Source organism: Drosophila innubila (genome assembly GCF_004354385.1).
Source record: "Drosophila innubila isolate TH190305 chromosome 3L unlocalized genomic scaffold, UK_Dinn_1.0 0_D_3L, whole genome shotgun sequence".
In the NCBI taxonomy this organism is placed as follows: domain Eukaryota; kingdom Metazoa; phylum Arthropoda; class Insecta; order Diptera; family Drosophilidae; genus Drosophila; species Drosophila innubila.
The window spans coordinates 366,066-382,263 of NW_022995376.1; the positions used below are offsets into that span (position 1 = coordinate 366,066).

General features: G+C 32.6%; 1 protein-coding gene across 1 annotated transcript in view; it reads left to right on the forward strand.

Annotated features, from left to right (window-relative positions):
* Positions 1 to 336: 336 nt before the first annotated feature.
* The window catches only part of LOC117788200 (protein alan shepard), a 72,350-nt gene continuing 56,488 nt past the window's right edge, over positions 337 to 16,198 (forward strand). The window contains exons 1-2 of the mRNA XM_034626891.1: positions 337 to 464; positions 4,527 to 4,765. Of these exons, the coding sequence (XP_034482782.1) occupies positions 4,571 to 4,765 (195 nt within the window). The 5' untranslated portion in view covers positions 337 to 464; positions 4,527 to 4,570. The remainder of the gene's footprint in view (positions 465 to 4,526; positions 4,766 to 16,198) is intronic.

Sequence of the window (16,198 nt, forward strand, 5' to 3'; positions counted from 1 at the left end):
AAAACAATCAGACACACATACTCAGAAGAATGACACTCAGATACACACACACACACACATTATTATTCTGCTGGACAGTCTTGCATTTGTTTTTGTATTTGCATGTCAAACTATTGTTGTTGTGTATTTGCATTATTGAAAACAATTGTTTTTGCTGCAGTAGAAAACTCAATAAATTATACGTAGGCGGTTTTATTTTGTGCTCACTTGTTGTGTGTGTTTTGCCAATTGTATATGCTTTTAGCGGCATTCGGTCTGCGCTCTCAACTCTTACCATCACCTTGCTCTCTCTCTCTCGCGTTCAGTCAGCTGCGGACGCCGCAATACGACCTACGCTTTTTTGCTGTCTCTCTCCCTTTTGGAGCTCTGCAGTTGGTATTTAATTAATCAACAACAAGAAAACCAACAGCGGATATAAAATAGGCGATAATTGATAAAAGTGCTGTTTAAAAAAAAAATTAACTGTAAGTTCACATATGTATGTAATTACGTGTATGAAAACTTTTGTGTAATGTTTAGTTTCTTCTTCTTCGTAATATTATTCTTTGGCATTACCTATTTTATTATATACGTCTGAGCCAATTGTTCAATTGTGTGCGTAGCCCTATAAACATAAATACATTTCACTTAGCTGTGTGCTATTTTTAAGTCTACATTGTGCAACAATTGTGAACAGTGAGAGAATAATTGCGATTTGAAAAGTGCAATATAAAAAAAGAACCAAAACAAACGCATTCTGCATATCGATAAATGTTGCTCAGCAACAATGTTGCACAGTTACAATGCTGCTGCTCCTGTAGCTAATAGCTATGTAACTGATGTTGCCCGATTCTGTTTACTACTTACAGTTCAAAATTAATGACATCACTCTTAAAAATCGGTTAAGTTTTGATCAAGTTATGACAGTTTGAAGTTGGTCAGACTGCGGATTTGGCCACTTTGCAAGTCCAAATATTTGTTCAATTTCACATGATATTTTACAAAAATATGAAAGGTCTCAGAATAAAGTTTAAAGTGTTTTTTTATACTAATTACGATATAAGGAGTTGAATAAAAGTGAAAACTTGAGATTTAAAATTTTGAATTTTCGAAATTTCAAAGGGGGGACCCTTAGCATCGAAATCAATATCTGGTAGAATCTAGAAAAAATTATTTTTTTTCAAGAATTTAATAAAATTTAAATGTAGAATAAATTGAAATGGAAAATAATGAATAAAGTGACATTCCGCTTTAAAATCGGTTCAGTTTTGATCAAGTTATGACAGTTTGAATTTGGTCAGACTGCGGATTTGGCCACTTTACAAGTCCAAATTTTTGTTCAATTTCACATGATTTTTTACAAAAATATGAAAGGTCTCAGAATCAAGTTTAAAGTGTTTTTTTATACTAATTACGATATAAGGAGTTGAATAAAAGTGAAAACTTGAGATTTAAAATTTTGAATTTTTGAAATTTCAAAGGGGGGACCCTTAGCAGTGAAATCAATGTCTGGTAGAATCTAGAGAAAATTATTTTTTTCAAGAATTTAATAAAATTTAAATGTAGAATAAATTAAAATGGAAAATAATGAATAAAGTGACATTCCGCTTTAAAATCGGTTAAGTGTTAATCAAGTTATGACAGTTTGAAGTTGGTCAGACTGCGGATTTGGCCACTTTACAAGTCCAAAATTTTGTTCAATTTCACATGATTTTTTACAAAAATATGAAAGGTCTCAGAATCAAGTTTAAAGTGTTTTTTTATACTAATTACGATATAAGGAGTTGAATAAAAGTGAAAACTTGAGATTTAAAATTTTGAATTTTTGAAATTTCAAAGGGGGGACCCTTAGCAGTGAAATCAATGTCTGGTAGAATCTAGAGAAAATTATTTTTTTCAAGAATTTAATAAAATTTAAATGTAGAATAAATTAAAATGGAAAATAATGAATAAAGTGACATTCCGCTTTAAAATCGGTTAAGTGTTGATCAAGTTATGACAGTTTGAAGTTGGTCAGACTGCGGATTTGGCCACTTTACAAGTCCAAAATTTTGTTCAATTTCACATGATTTTTTACAAAAATATGAAAGGTCTCAGAATCAAGTTTAAAGTGTTTTTTTATACTAATTACGATATAAGGAGTTGAATAAAGTGAAAACTTGAGATTTAAAATTTTGAATTTTGAAATTTCAAAGGGGACCCTAGCAGTGAAATCAATATCTGGGAAAATCTAGAGAAAATTATTTTTTTCAAGAATTTAATAAAATTTAAATGTAGAATAAATTAAAATGGAAAATAATGAATAAAGTGACATTCCGCTTTAAAATCGGTTAAGTGTTAATCAAGTTATGACAGTTTGAAGTTGGTCAGACTGCGGATTTGGCCACTTTACAAGTCCAAAATTTTGTTCAATTTCACATGATTTTTTACAAAAATATGAAAGGTCTCAGAATCAAGTTTAAAGTGTTTTTTTATACTAATTACGATATAAGGAGTTGAATAAAAGTGAAAACTTGAGATTTAAAATTTTGAATTTTTGAAATTTCAAAGGGGGGACCCTTAGCATCGAAATCAATATCTGGTAGAATCTAGAAAAAATTATTTTTTTTCAAGAATTTAATAAAATTCAAATGTAGAATAAATTAAAATGCCAAATAATGAATAAAGTGACATTCCGCTTTAAAATCGGTTCAGTTTTAATCAAGTTATGACAGTTTGAAGTTGGTCAGACTGCGGATTTGGCCACTTTACAAGTCCAAATTTTTGTTCAATTTCACATGATTTTTTACAAAAATATGAAAGGCCTCAGAATCAAGTTTAAAGTGTTTTTTTATACTAATTACGATATAAGGAGTTGAATAAAAGTGAAAACTTGAGATTTAAAATTTTGAAATTTTAGAAATTATCAAATAATGGTGACATGCTTTAAAATCGGTTAAGTTTTGATCAAGTTATGACAGTTTGAAGTTGGTCAGACTGCGGATTTGGCCACTTTACAAGTCCAAATTTTGTTAAATTTCACATGATTTTTTACAAAAATATGAAAGGTCTCAGAATCAAGTTTAAAGTGTTTTTTTATACTAATTACGATATAAGGAGTTGAATAAAAGTGAAAACTTGAGATTTAAAATTGAATTTCTGAAATTTCAAAGGGGGGACCCTTAGCATCGAAATCAATATCTGGTAGAATCTAGAAAAAATTATTTTTTTTCAAGAATTTAATAAAATTTAAATGTAGAATAAATTAAAATGGAAAATAATGAATAAAGTGACATTCCGCTTAAAAATCGTTTAAGTTTTGATCAAGTTATGACAGTTTGAAGTTGGTCAGACTGCGGACTTGGCTACTTTACAAGTCCAAATTTTTGTTCAATTTCACATGATTTTTTACAAAAATATGAAAGGTCTCAGAATCAATTTTAAAGTGTTTTTTTATACTAATTACGATATAAGGAGTTGAATAAAAGTGAAAACTTGAGATTTAAAATTTTGAATTTTTGAAATTTCAAAGGGGGGACCCTTAGCATCGAAATCAATATCTGGTAGAATCTAGAGAAAATTATTTTTTTTCAAGAATTTAATAAAATATAAGTGTAGAACAAATAAAAATGGAAAATAATGAATAAAGTGACATTTCGCTTTAAAATCGGTTAAGTTTTGATCAAGTTATGACAGTTTGAAGTTGGTCAGACTGCGGATTTGGCCACTTTACAAGTCCAAATTTTTGTTAAATTTCACATGATTTTTTACAAAAATATGAAAGGTCTTAGTATCAAATTTAAAGTGTTTTTTTATACTAATTACGATATGAGGAGTTGATTAAACGTGATAACTTGAGATTTAAAATTTTGCATTTTCAAAATTTCAAAGGGGGAACCCTTAGCATCAAAATCGAATTTTGGTCGAAAATAATAAAAAATTTTTAATTGAACAAAATTTGAATACAGAATGAATTTAGAGGCCATATCATGATCAAAATGACATTCCACTAGAAAATCGGTTCAGATTTGATCAAGTTATGACAGTTGGAAGTTGGTCAACTCTTTGACCACAACTGTACCGGTACACACGTTTCGGTTCTTGACAGAGAACTTTCATTCGGTTACGGTTTCAGTTCCGGTACTGAAAACGAAACGGTTAGTTTCGGTTAACGGTTCCGGTGTTATTCCCTGGTTTCAACAATATAAAAATTCAGACACAGAGGCTCAAAATAAAATAAAAGCATTTCGCTTAAGTTTTAACAACAATATTAATTGCATTGCAAAGTGCATTTTTAGAGAGACCCATTCGTATTTAATTTATTACTGATTATTAATTTGAATTTATTAGAAATCTTGCTGCTTCTTAATATAGTGTTAAGTTTTTAAAAGTTTAACTGGAACAGAGTAAGAGATTAAAATTAAAATTTTAGTTTTCTATGCAAAAGAAAATTGAATCGAAAATCAAAGACACTTTTCTTAAAATAGATTTTTAATAATTTTTTCTTATTCTTCTTTTAATTTGCTAATTTTTGCAATAATCACAATTAAACTTTTACCCACTTTCAGTTGACTCGCTGGCAATCAGTTTTAAATAAATCGAAATACCTGTAATGCATCCACGTTACAGTCCAGCATCTTCTCCTCATCAGCAGCCGCAACAAATGGCCGGATTCTATCAGCCGGCTGTCCGAGGAGGAACCGGACACGGACCCGGACATGGACCCGGTGTTACTGGTCAAATAAGGGCACCAACAAATTTACAACAATTGCCGCCGCAGATGCCTCGCCCACAGAATTATTCAAATGTAGGTTTTTTACTTATATTATTTATACTTTTATTATATACTCAAAAATCAACAAAATACATGAGACATTTTAAAGATGTAGCCTTGAGCTTTGATATTTGCATGTAGAGTATAAATAAAGTTAGTCAAGAAAGTGATGTGACAAAAATATCACATATTTGTTTTTTTATTTTGTATGAATGTAAAAGACCAACTTAAATGCGTATTCTAACAATTTGGTTACCATATCTCATTAAACAAAATGTTTTTAATGTTTTAATGCAAGCTTTAGTATTTGGTAGTAGTTTTTATTAGGTAGTAATTTCTTTAAAGTACTTTAATATATATTGAAATAAGTAACGGGTATTCTGTGTTCGGGATCTCCATTTCACTCCATTTTAAATACCGCTTTAATGGAATGAATGAATCAAATGCAGCCAGCAATCAATCAATCCGACATCCTCAAAGTTGCTCATTCATCTGTTTGCCAACCTCATTCATTCAAATCATTCGATAGCATTCTTCAATTTTTGTAGGATCTAATAGGAGCTGATAGGACCATTCTTGTTTGGCATAAACGAAAGGGGCGCTGTGTTAAGGGACAGATGTCATATGCAGCGTTAGTTTATTTGATTGGAAAATTGGTATATTGATATTGATTTATATTCTCTGCTCCCATTACCCAAATATCCACATCATATCAATTTCTGACACTCACAGGCCTCTAAGTCTGAATCGTAAATTAAACAACATGCGTTTACATGCAAGAAATATATTAATTAATCTGATCCGTATTTATTCGATTGCTCTACATTTTTATCATAGAGATATCAATAATAATAATCAATAATACTATGCTTAAGAATTAATTGCCTAAACATTTCTTGAATGCTTAAATCAAATACTCGTACGAATATTTGATTTATGCCGAATTGGCTCGAAATTATGGTCATTATAAAATTATAATTTGTGAATACATTCCAAGATGACAAAGCAAAGGCAAAAGTTATTATAGTAATTACGGTCACATAGGCTAAGATGCATTTCAATTGGCAACGCCCACACCCACACACACACACAACCCAACTGAAAATCAAATGGATTTAATTTTGGAGTTGTTAAACAGAGACAAATTTGAACACATTAAACGACACAAGTTTATTTCAATTTATTTTTAGTAAAATTAGCAATAATAATTAAATGTTTAAAAAAAATATGTTAAAAGCATTATGTTTAACCTAACACATATTGTGTTAAATACAGTTATTTTACTCTACTTGTTAATTTTAATTTTACTGAAAATAAGTTGAGTAGGTTATCCAAATCAATATTTCTATCATTTATGTTAGTGACAGGTGCATTAACTTATAAGGATACCCTTCTAGCACTTGGAAGTAAGAATCGAATAAATAAATAAATAAAATTCTTCTACAAGTCGGTAATCCGGAATGATGATTGTCTGTCTGTTTGTCCGTCTGTCTGTCTGTCTGTCTGTCGTGTTTCCTGTAACGCCTTATGTCAACGCATGCGCCATTCTGTGGATTCTGCAAAAGTACTCGTGTACTCGTCACGAATACGTCATCGTGAGTAGCCGAACACTGTCGCCGAATGGCTTCGCAGTGGCTCATGTTGAACATGAAACCTTTCTCAATGAGAAATCAGAATCCATTCGTCGATTGTCAAGTTAAGTTTCATTTCCAAAAAATTTGTCGCAACTGAAACCCAACTCAAGCCAGACAAGACAAGCTAATACCCTAGCTATTACCCTAACTGAGCCAAAAGTTCCATCAGACGTCTGTTTTAATAAGCACCAAGTGTATTTCTCACAAAAAGTCGCCATTTTGTGTCGCGACACAAGCAAAAAACAGTAAAAAGAACATTCATATTTGCAATAATAAAATGCAAATTGCATTAATTTTAAATTAATACTGTACGTAATATTGAAATTTGCTCTGCATTTTGCAAACGCGTTGAATTGTATGTGCATTCTGTCCATAAAAGAGTCGAGTGAATTCAGATAAAATAACTTAATATTGACTGGGCATTTAAAAAAATATAATCATTCAGCCAACAGTATTATTTACATTAACTAGTGGTAAATTAGGAAAAGAACAAAAATAGCAGCTGCTCAAATAAATAAAATAAAATAGATAAATAATATAAGCAAAGTGAGGATTGTTGTATTTCATATACACAAAATAAAAAACTTGAAGCTCAAATAACGATTACAATAAATATAAAACTCCAATTTAACAAATCTCTTAAAATAAGAAAAAATTAAGAAAACAATACATATACCCTTGATATCAGTATTATTTTAAATAAATTTGCGGGGAAAAAAAATAAAATTTATATTGTGAGTTAATTATAAAAACAGCGATAAAAAGTGTATAAAATTTAATTTGACAAGAAGCTCAGCTTACAACAAAAAAAGCTCTTTAAAGTCTCCATGTGTATTAATAAAAACTATAATTGTTATAAAAATTGTTCAGTGTTAACAGAAATAGAAATAGAAACTAAACTAAAAAACTTAGTAAATGTTTATGCAATAAACTAAAATAAAAATTAGCTTGAATCATTCTGTTAACTTTGTATCTCAGAACGATAAAAGTATCTCAAAGAGTTACAGAGTTCAAAGTAGTTAGATAAAAGAGTGCGTAGAATCATAAAAGTGTGCGTAGAAGCATAAAATTAATTCACAACCAACGTTGATAACAATAGCCATTAAAATTGCGTCAATCAAGAGAAAAACGTCACCGCTGCCCACAACAACATTGAAACTAAGTAATTTCAATCAAGTTGAAGAGCAACAACAACAACAACAGCAGCAGCGGCAGCAGCAAGACTTGAAGGAACATCATAAAAGTCAAGAAGGAATTGAATCAGAAACAGACACAACAGAGGCAACAACTGCAGCAACAACAACAGCAACAACAGCAGCGGCGGCAAACGAAAAAGCAACAACAACAGCAACAGCAACATCAACAAATACATCAACAACTACAACTCAAACAGATTGTCTGGCAACAAATTCTAAGGCTAACAACGCCTCGGCCTCGGTCAGCATAGACAGCAGCTCCTTGGCCTTAATAGCGGTACCACCACCACCGCCACCGACAACAACAACAACAACGACAACTGTATCCAGCAAAGAAGCAACAACAATAGCAACAACAAAGGCAACAGCAACATTAAATTTAAGAGACAGGAGCAATAATCTCAGCACGACGTCGTCTTTAACCTCAACTGTGTACAGCTGCTCCAGCGCCTCATCCTCACTGATTGCCCAACCACCGCCAACAAAGATATTTAAAACGGATCATCTGTGTGTAAACGCTGCGACCGCTGCTGCCTACGGTCTGCCAACTGTTGGGCATCCCTGTGTCTATTGCGTGATACCCGTGCCGGTGGTACGTACTACTCTTATTCCATTGGAAAGTTCCATAACAGTAAAAATCAGGGAATCAAACCGAATCAAATATAGGTTTCGGTTTCGTTTCCGGTACGTCCCGAAATAACTATTTCGGTAAAGGTTCTATTTCAGATTTGTTTCTTTCGGTTCCAGTATCAGTATCGGCACGTAACGGTACAACAAATCAAATTTGAAACATTTTAAAATGCTAAGATGTCATTTTATAAGAAGTATGACATCAAAATAAACAGCTAGATATTTGAATTCAGAATGAAAGTAGAGGACAAAACATTATCAAAATGAAAATCGGTTTAGTTTTGATCAAGTTCAGTTTGAAGTTGGTCAGACGGAACGGAACAAACGTTTCGGTATTCGGTTCTTGAAATTTACTTAATAATATTATTACAAAAGCTGACGAATTAATAATTTTCATTTTTATTCAAAGAACTAAGAATAAAATATCAAAAGAAACGCAAATACCACAATTCGTTATATAAATTTTTCTTTTAGAAATGCTTTAAGTCTAAGAATTGTCATTGCATATTCTTTGAAAACATTTTCAATGTTTTCATTTTCATTTTATAATTTTTTCTTAACTAGTTATCTTTTTATACCATTAGCCTATATCTTTGTGTCTATGTTTTAGTTTCTGGTTTGTCTTTTTTTCATTTGCCGAAACAAAATGGCAAAATGAGATGCCAAGAACCAAAAATTGGGTTTAATACAATGAGATGTTGATGCTGATTAGGATGTACTAATCATGCAAATATTGAGAAATGTACCCACTTCACCAAAGTTAAGCTAATGTTGCACGAAATCCGAGGGCTAACATTAAGTTCAGTCGATGTTTCTAGATTTTAGCCAACTTTTCCTTAGGATGCACCCCACGTTCCTGTTACCGAACTATAAGGACTTTTTCATGCTCACGTAACGTATGCGTGACATGGGCACATAGTATTTTTTCCAGCCCCTAGACTTGCTATACAAAGAGTATGTCAAGTAATTGCTTAAGCAAAACAAAAAAAATCACATATTTTATTTTGAAAAAAAATTAGATATATACTTTTCTTGGTTTTATGTGTAGCTTAATTGGCTTTTGTGTAGTTGCTTATGATTCTTTGGGCAAGTTAGAAACAGGTTGATCAATTTTTAATATATTGTAGTATGTTGTATGCCAAATGAGCATATGCCCACAGTATTGTAGAGTATACAGTATAACAAGTGGTCATATGCCCAACTTAAAAGTAAGAGTAATAACTCATAACATAACGACACTTTGTTGCTATGTTTATAGTAATAGGATCCGTCACTTATGCGGACTGGCCGCAGCGTGGGATCGCTAACGTTAACACTTTTCAAGTATGTGCCGTCTGTACATATATACATGTCTATACATAGCCACATACATACATACATACTGCAACTCTCTCTCTGCCGACGTTCTTAGCGGCAGAGCTATCTTATAATATTCTATGTAATAAGCCTTTGAACATAATTGAATAAAGGAGAACGATCACTCTCTTTAAAACCAATGAAGCAACAAGACGTGTACTTATTTAAAACACAAAAAGAACATTTAATATAACAATATATATCCAGAGTATTTATTTATTCTTTATTATTTTTATATATTTATTATATTAACGTGAATAGTCACTGTAAGTCACAAGTAAGTAATCCTCTGGATACATTTTACTCGACCTTTCTTGATTTAAAAAACCTGACTTTTGACCTAATGATAGGTCCGAAAAGTCTAAAGCTTAACAGCAGATTATGTGGAAAAATGTTTAGTTAGTTTACCAAAGTAAATGACCTTGGGTTTAGGATTAGAATCAGGCGGGGTGGTATTCATTGAAGTGGAAATTTAGCGATTATTGCAGCTGCCGATAAAATTGTTTTTCTTGCCCAAAATGTTTTGAAACTAAGAAATGAAAATTTGCACAAAACACATTTGTTTAGGGCAGAGAAGAAGTAGAAGAAGGGGAGCAAATTTGTCTAACACAAACTTGGGCGATGCCAGATTGCAAATGTGTAAAATGGCGTTTATGATGGACAAAGTTTCATCATATTCAATTTGTTGGGGCTTTGAGTTCCTTGTTAATTTAAAAAACAAGAGCTGTTGAATTATGAAAATTCGAAAATTGCCAACAGTTAACACCGTTTATCAATGTTGTCAATAAATTCAAGATAATTGCATTAAGCATTTCCATTTGCTATTCACCTAAAGTTGAGAGGGAGAGAGTACCTCGAAAAGTCAATCATGTCTGCATTTTCTAATTGGCAACTAATTTTATGCATTTGTACAGCCATGCAATTTGATGTCAGCAACATTAAATTAACTTACAAAACACGAAAACCCGTAAAGGTTAGAGCTGTTGGGCCTACAATAGTAAAAACTTTAAATTATTTATTCTTTTAGGATTTGTCAATAAATTTTTAAGTTTTAAGCATAATTTACTCATTTTATTTTATATAACATTGTCTCAGCTTTGTTGTGTGAAAATTTCAGCCTCCTAGGTCTTATGGCTTGAGCTGTGCCATCCTCAATCAGTCAGTAAGTCAGGACATACAGTTACATAAATATAGATAGCTAATTAAAGCAAAAAAAAAAAAAAAAATACATAAATATTTAATACAACTTTTAATGATAACCGTGCCTATGAAAAGTAAATTAGAAATTTGAGCTTTACACTTTTTTTTCGATGTTTTCGAATAATTTTCTAATGCAATATTATATATTTCCATTTGATCCGAACATTTTAGTTGGGTTTTTAAAGTTTGTGTCAAGGCTGAAAATCTTACAAATTTTGGCTTTATAATCTTTTATACTGCTATTCACTTCACGCATTATTTTTAACAAAAAGAGACCTTGCTTGTTTACGTTAGCAGATTCTTCGTCTCCATATATAGGGCCAAAGATGCGTCTGTTTGCGTATGTCTATTCATACTATCATGTCACACGTGAGACTCTGCCTGTCACTTGACTAAAGTATTTTAACCTGAATTTGTAAAAATAGCACAGTTAACAAATACATGCCTCTAGAGTCTACAGTGCTGTGCCTAAGCTGCAACCTCAAGTGGATGCCCAAGAGAAATGTGAAATGTGAAGAACTTGTTCTGCACGGCAACTGCAAACATTTCAACGCAAATATTTATGGTCTAGTATGGTGGTTATCCATCCTAATTCCATGACGATATTTTATAGTTTTCACTAGTCTACGAGTAAAAGAAAAAGATCGATTTCTTTAGTATGCTTAATTCAAGGTTTTGTTTTCATTCGAAACTAAATCTAAAAAATTAACTCTTTTAATGGTAATTTACTATTTTATTTCTCACAAATAAGGTCCTTTGAGACTTTTAAATCAGAAATAAAAATCATCAATGACTTTTTTTTATCTTATTTTATGTATAAAATAATCAGAAATTTTTTTTGATCGTAATTGTTATTTAAAGCTAATTTGCTGTTTGCAGACATACTCGAATTAAAAAAAAATAATGTGGTATATTTGAAACTAATTTTTGCTACTTTTGAGATAGTTTCACTTTTTAGTTTGATTAAAACAATTCAGACTTTAGCTTCTCTGTAACAACATTTTCCTTTATTCTAGCGACTTTCGCTTAATTGAAAATAAACACCATTAGCGTTCTTCGAGAATTTTCTCATTATGTTAGATGGATGTGAGCGTAAAAAAAAAGACACGACTTGAACTATGACTATGAACTAAGAGCCTGAAACTAGATGGACCGTATATTCTTTTATTTAACGAAAATCCCATAAAGTGTGTTCACAGCATATGACGTCGTCTGGTTGCATTTTTTTGGTCCGAGTGTCGTCATTTTCAATGCTTAGCGATTTTGATTAAAATTCCTAGGTTCAGCACTTTAAGCAGAGTGCTTTATGTCTTTATGCTGTGGTGCATTTCAGCCATGGCATTTCCACAAAATAATTAAAAGCCAAGTAATAAAATTAAAAATGCGGACTTTCGACACAACAACAAGAAAAAAGGAAGAAAATTATTTCAATCGTTTTTTTTATATCCCTCTGGAGCTCTTATTATTTTTGGGACATGCCGTGCAAGCTTTGGTAAAAAGATTGTTTAAGTTTTCAAAATTATTTTAAAGTAGATCAAATGTTGAATGCAGCATAATATTAATAAATCCCAGGTGTTGATAATAACAACATATTATTTGTGCGTAAATTTTATTCCCAAAATAAACAGAAAAATAAAATAACTTTTTTTTTCAATTTCGCACTCATTCCCGGATATGCGTTATACTTGTCTTCTTGTAGAAGCTAGTAAGAATTACCGGGAAAGCGCGGGCTTGAAATATGAAGATGTGTAGCCCTCTTAAGTAAAGAATGAAGAGGATGCAGGGAAAAAGTCCAATAGCCGGAAATGAAAAGTGCCATATGAAAGAATACAGAATTCTAAAAGAGAGAGAGACGTACGGGGTAAGGTGTACGATGCAGCTGTGGCAACACTTTTCAAGAGTCCCTCTTCCCACTCCAAATTTGTATGCAAGAACGTGCATATGTATATGTGGGTGCGTGTGTGTGTTTGTCTATGTAATGGGGGCAATTTAAGGGCACTTGAAGCAATCCAATTCTCGCACACACTCACACACTCAACGGCACAGCCCCCTACATGAAAGATAACAGTTGGTCCGTTCAACTATCCCACTATCCTTCTAGCGAGCCATCCTTTCCCATCCCATCCCATCCTATCCTTAGTCCTAATCCTTCTCCCTCTGTCTATCTGATTGTCTGTTCTGTCAGTTCTGTCCGTCTGTTCCGTTGCTTGAGTGGGCGTATAGCTGCTGTTGCAGTTTTTAGTTTTATTCATATTCATGCAATGTATGTACATACAAACAGTTAGTCAAGAAAGTCTTTAGACAAAATTAAAAATGTACACAACTTCTCTAGCGACAAATATATATTTTTTATTCATTTTTATTTTATTTCTACTTTATGTATTTCTTTGGTTCTTAAAACAAAGTAAAAAGAAAATATTTTTCATCGAATTTAGCCATTTTTAAGACATATGACATCAAAATAAACAGCTAGTGCTAGAGCAACAAAATTATTTAAGTGAACTTAAAAATATTTGAATGCAGATGAATTTTGAGGACAAATCATTATCAAAATGACATTCCGCTAGAAAATCGGTTCAGATTTGATCAAGTTATGGCTGTCTGAAATTGGTCAGACTGCTGATTTAGCCACTTTACAAGTCAATATTTTTATCCAATTCTTCATAATTTTTTACAAAAAAATAAAAGGTCTCAGAAACGAGTTTAAAGTGCTGTTTTATACTAATTACGATAAAAGGAGTTGATTAAAAGTGAAAACTTGAAATTTAAAATTTTGAATTTTCGAATTTTCAAAGGGGGACCCTTACCATCAAAATTGAGTTTTGGTCGAAAATAATTAAATTTTTTAAATTAACAAAATTTGAATACAGAATGAACTTAGAGTCAAAATCATGATCAAAATGGCATTCCACTTGAAAATCGGTTCAGTTTTGATCAAGTTATGACAGTTCGAAGTTGGTCAGACTTCGGAGTTTGTCACTTTACAAGTCAAAATTTTTATCCAATTCCTCATGATTTTTTACAAAAAAATGAAAGTTCTCAGAATCAAGCTTAAAGTGTTTTTTTATACTAATTACGATAAAAGGAGTTGATTAAAAGTGAAAACTTGAAATTTAAAATTTTGAATTTTCGAAATTTCAAAGGGGGGACCCTTACCATCAAAATTGAGTCTTGGTCGAAAATAATAAAAATTTTTAAATTGACAAAATTTGAATACAGAATGAATTTAGAGTCAAAATCATGATCAAAATGACATTCCACTTGAAAATCGGTTTATCTTTGATCAAGCTATCACAGCTAATAGTTGGTCGTAACGTACAAGCGTTTCGGTTTGATAGCCTGGTCAAAAGACTTTTCTGACAAACTGTGTCTGTATGTAAGCTGAGCGTTGCCATCGTTGTCGTTCTGTCCTGCTTCGTGCCTAATGTGCATCATGTGGCTGCCGCCATTTTACATTTGCCACCATCGTCGTCGACGCCATTGCAGTGTGCTCCCTTTCTCCCGTCTACCGTCTTCGTTCTTTGCTCTTCGGTCTCCGGTAGCAGCTGCATCGAGTGGTGCTAGTAATATTAAGTAGTAACTTAGGCTGCATCCCTTCATTCCTAAATGCTTCTGTTCACCGGGTTATTAACCTATAACTGGAATACATGTGTTTAATTTTTAATTTCGTTTTTAGTTGCACATGAGTCGCACATACAATGATATAGTATACTGAAATCAAACGATTTTCTATTTATTTGTTGGTGGGGTTCTTTACAAAGTAGTCTTTCATTTGGGGGTATGAAACTTTCTGGTGAGACTGTCGCAAGTCCTAAGCCGAAACAAGTTGATCGCATGAACGTATTATTTCTGACGTAATCAGGGATTGGCAAGCTATGCACTCTCCTGAAATGTTATTCAAATTTTGTGTGCTTAACCGAATTGTCAATTCCAACCCAATGCATTTGTTATGCGCCACACACAGGCAAATAGCAGATTGAACTCCCCAATTGCTGCCCACCTTGTGTACACCTGGATGTAATTTGACTATTTATTGTACTTTTACAATGTTTATACAGCAGAGTAGGTCTTGCAGCTGATTACTGTAAGCTATGGCTTGCTTTTCTTTGTTATGTGCCACTAAAAGGAATAAAAAGCAACCCAACAAAACTTTTGAACCAACATGGGAAAAATATTACATTGGTATTGGAAGTTCCATTTAATATTTGTAGTTAAAAATTAACTTGTGTAATTTTGTTAATTTCTTTTAATCTATGTAGTTTTTAACTCAGTTAATATGAATCCACGAAAAGAAGGCAAATTGTTATAGCCCAGCCACTTTCTTATGCATAAGCGTTTGAAAAATGCCTTCTTCGGACATAATCTATAAGTTTGCTTACCTTGATAAAAAGTATGTTAGGTAGGCTCATAGCACGAGTCGTTTGTTTGATGCCCTTTAGGTGGATTAGACCATTGACTTAACGGCAAAAAAAGAGGACGCAGGAAGTGCTTAAATCTTAGCTTAGATACCTTCTTTTACTCATTAGCCCAGTACCCAAAGGGTACAGAGGCATTTGGGTTTGTGACAAAGTTGCAATATGCATAAAATGTATCTGCAGCAGACACAAAACTATTTACCAACAGACAAGTCCAGATTTAGATTCTTTGATGGCAGAGCTTTCGCCATGCTTCGCCAGTGAATTCACCTCCTCTATTTGCCTCCTCATCCGTTGAACACTGCCACTTGACGCTGTGTCGCTGCCACTTGTCAAACAGCATTCCAATATTGTTGTTGTTGTTGTCGCAGTCAGGTTTTGCAGCTAACAGATACAAATGTATCTTTGAGGTGGTGCGTGGAAAAACAGTGAAATATATAGAGAGAGGACTTAGTGGGGCACTTGAAACTACTCGTTTCAGTGCCTTTACGGTACTATTGTTAGCTCCTAGCATGGAAAACGGCCTTCGAAGGCATTTGGCAAAAAAGAAAAATGTTGTTTGCCGTTGCCGGTTTTGCCGACACGAACACGAACACTAACATCTTGGCCGCACTGTTCAAAGTTTCTTTGTTGTGTGTTTTTTTTATCATTTTATTTTATCTAGTCGTTTGCAACTTTTAACTCTATACTTTACATTTTCGGCTTCCTTTGGTTTGGTTTCCATTCCACTGCCTTTGTCCTTAGCCTTTGTTTTTTCTTCTCAGTTATACACATTGAGTTTTAGAAAAAACGGGTATTATCGCTTTCTGCAAATGTAAGTGTGGGACGCAAGTCCGTTCAAGATGACTTTTAATTTTAAGTACATTTTCACCTCTGTACACAAATGACTTTCTTTATTTAAGTATATCAGAGCAAATGTATGTTAAAATCAGGGATTAATACCGGAACCAAAAATAACTGTTTCACTTTCAGTACCGAATCTAGAGATGAAACCGATATTAATTCTTTTTCAAGATGTTACATTTTTAAAATATA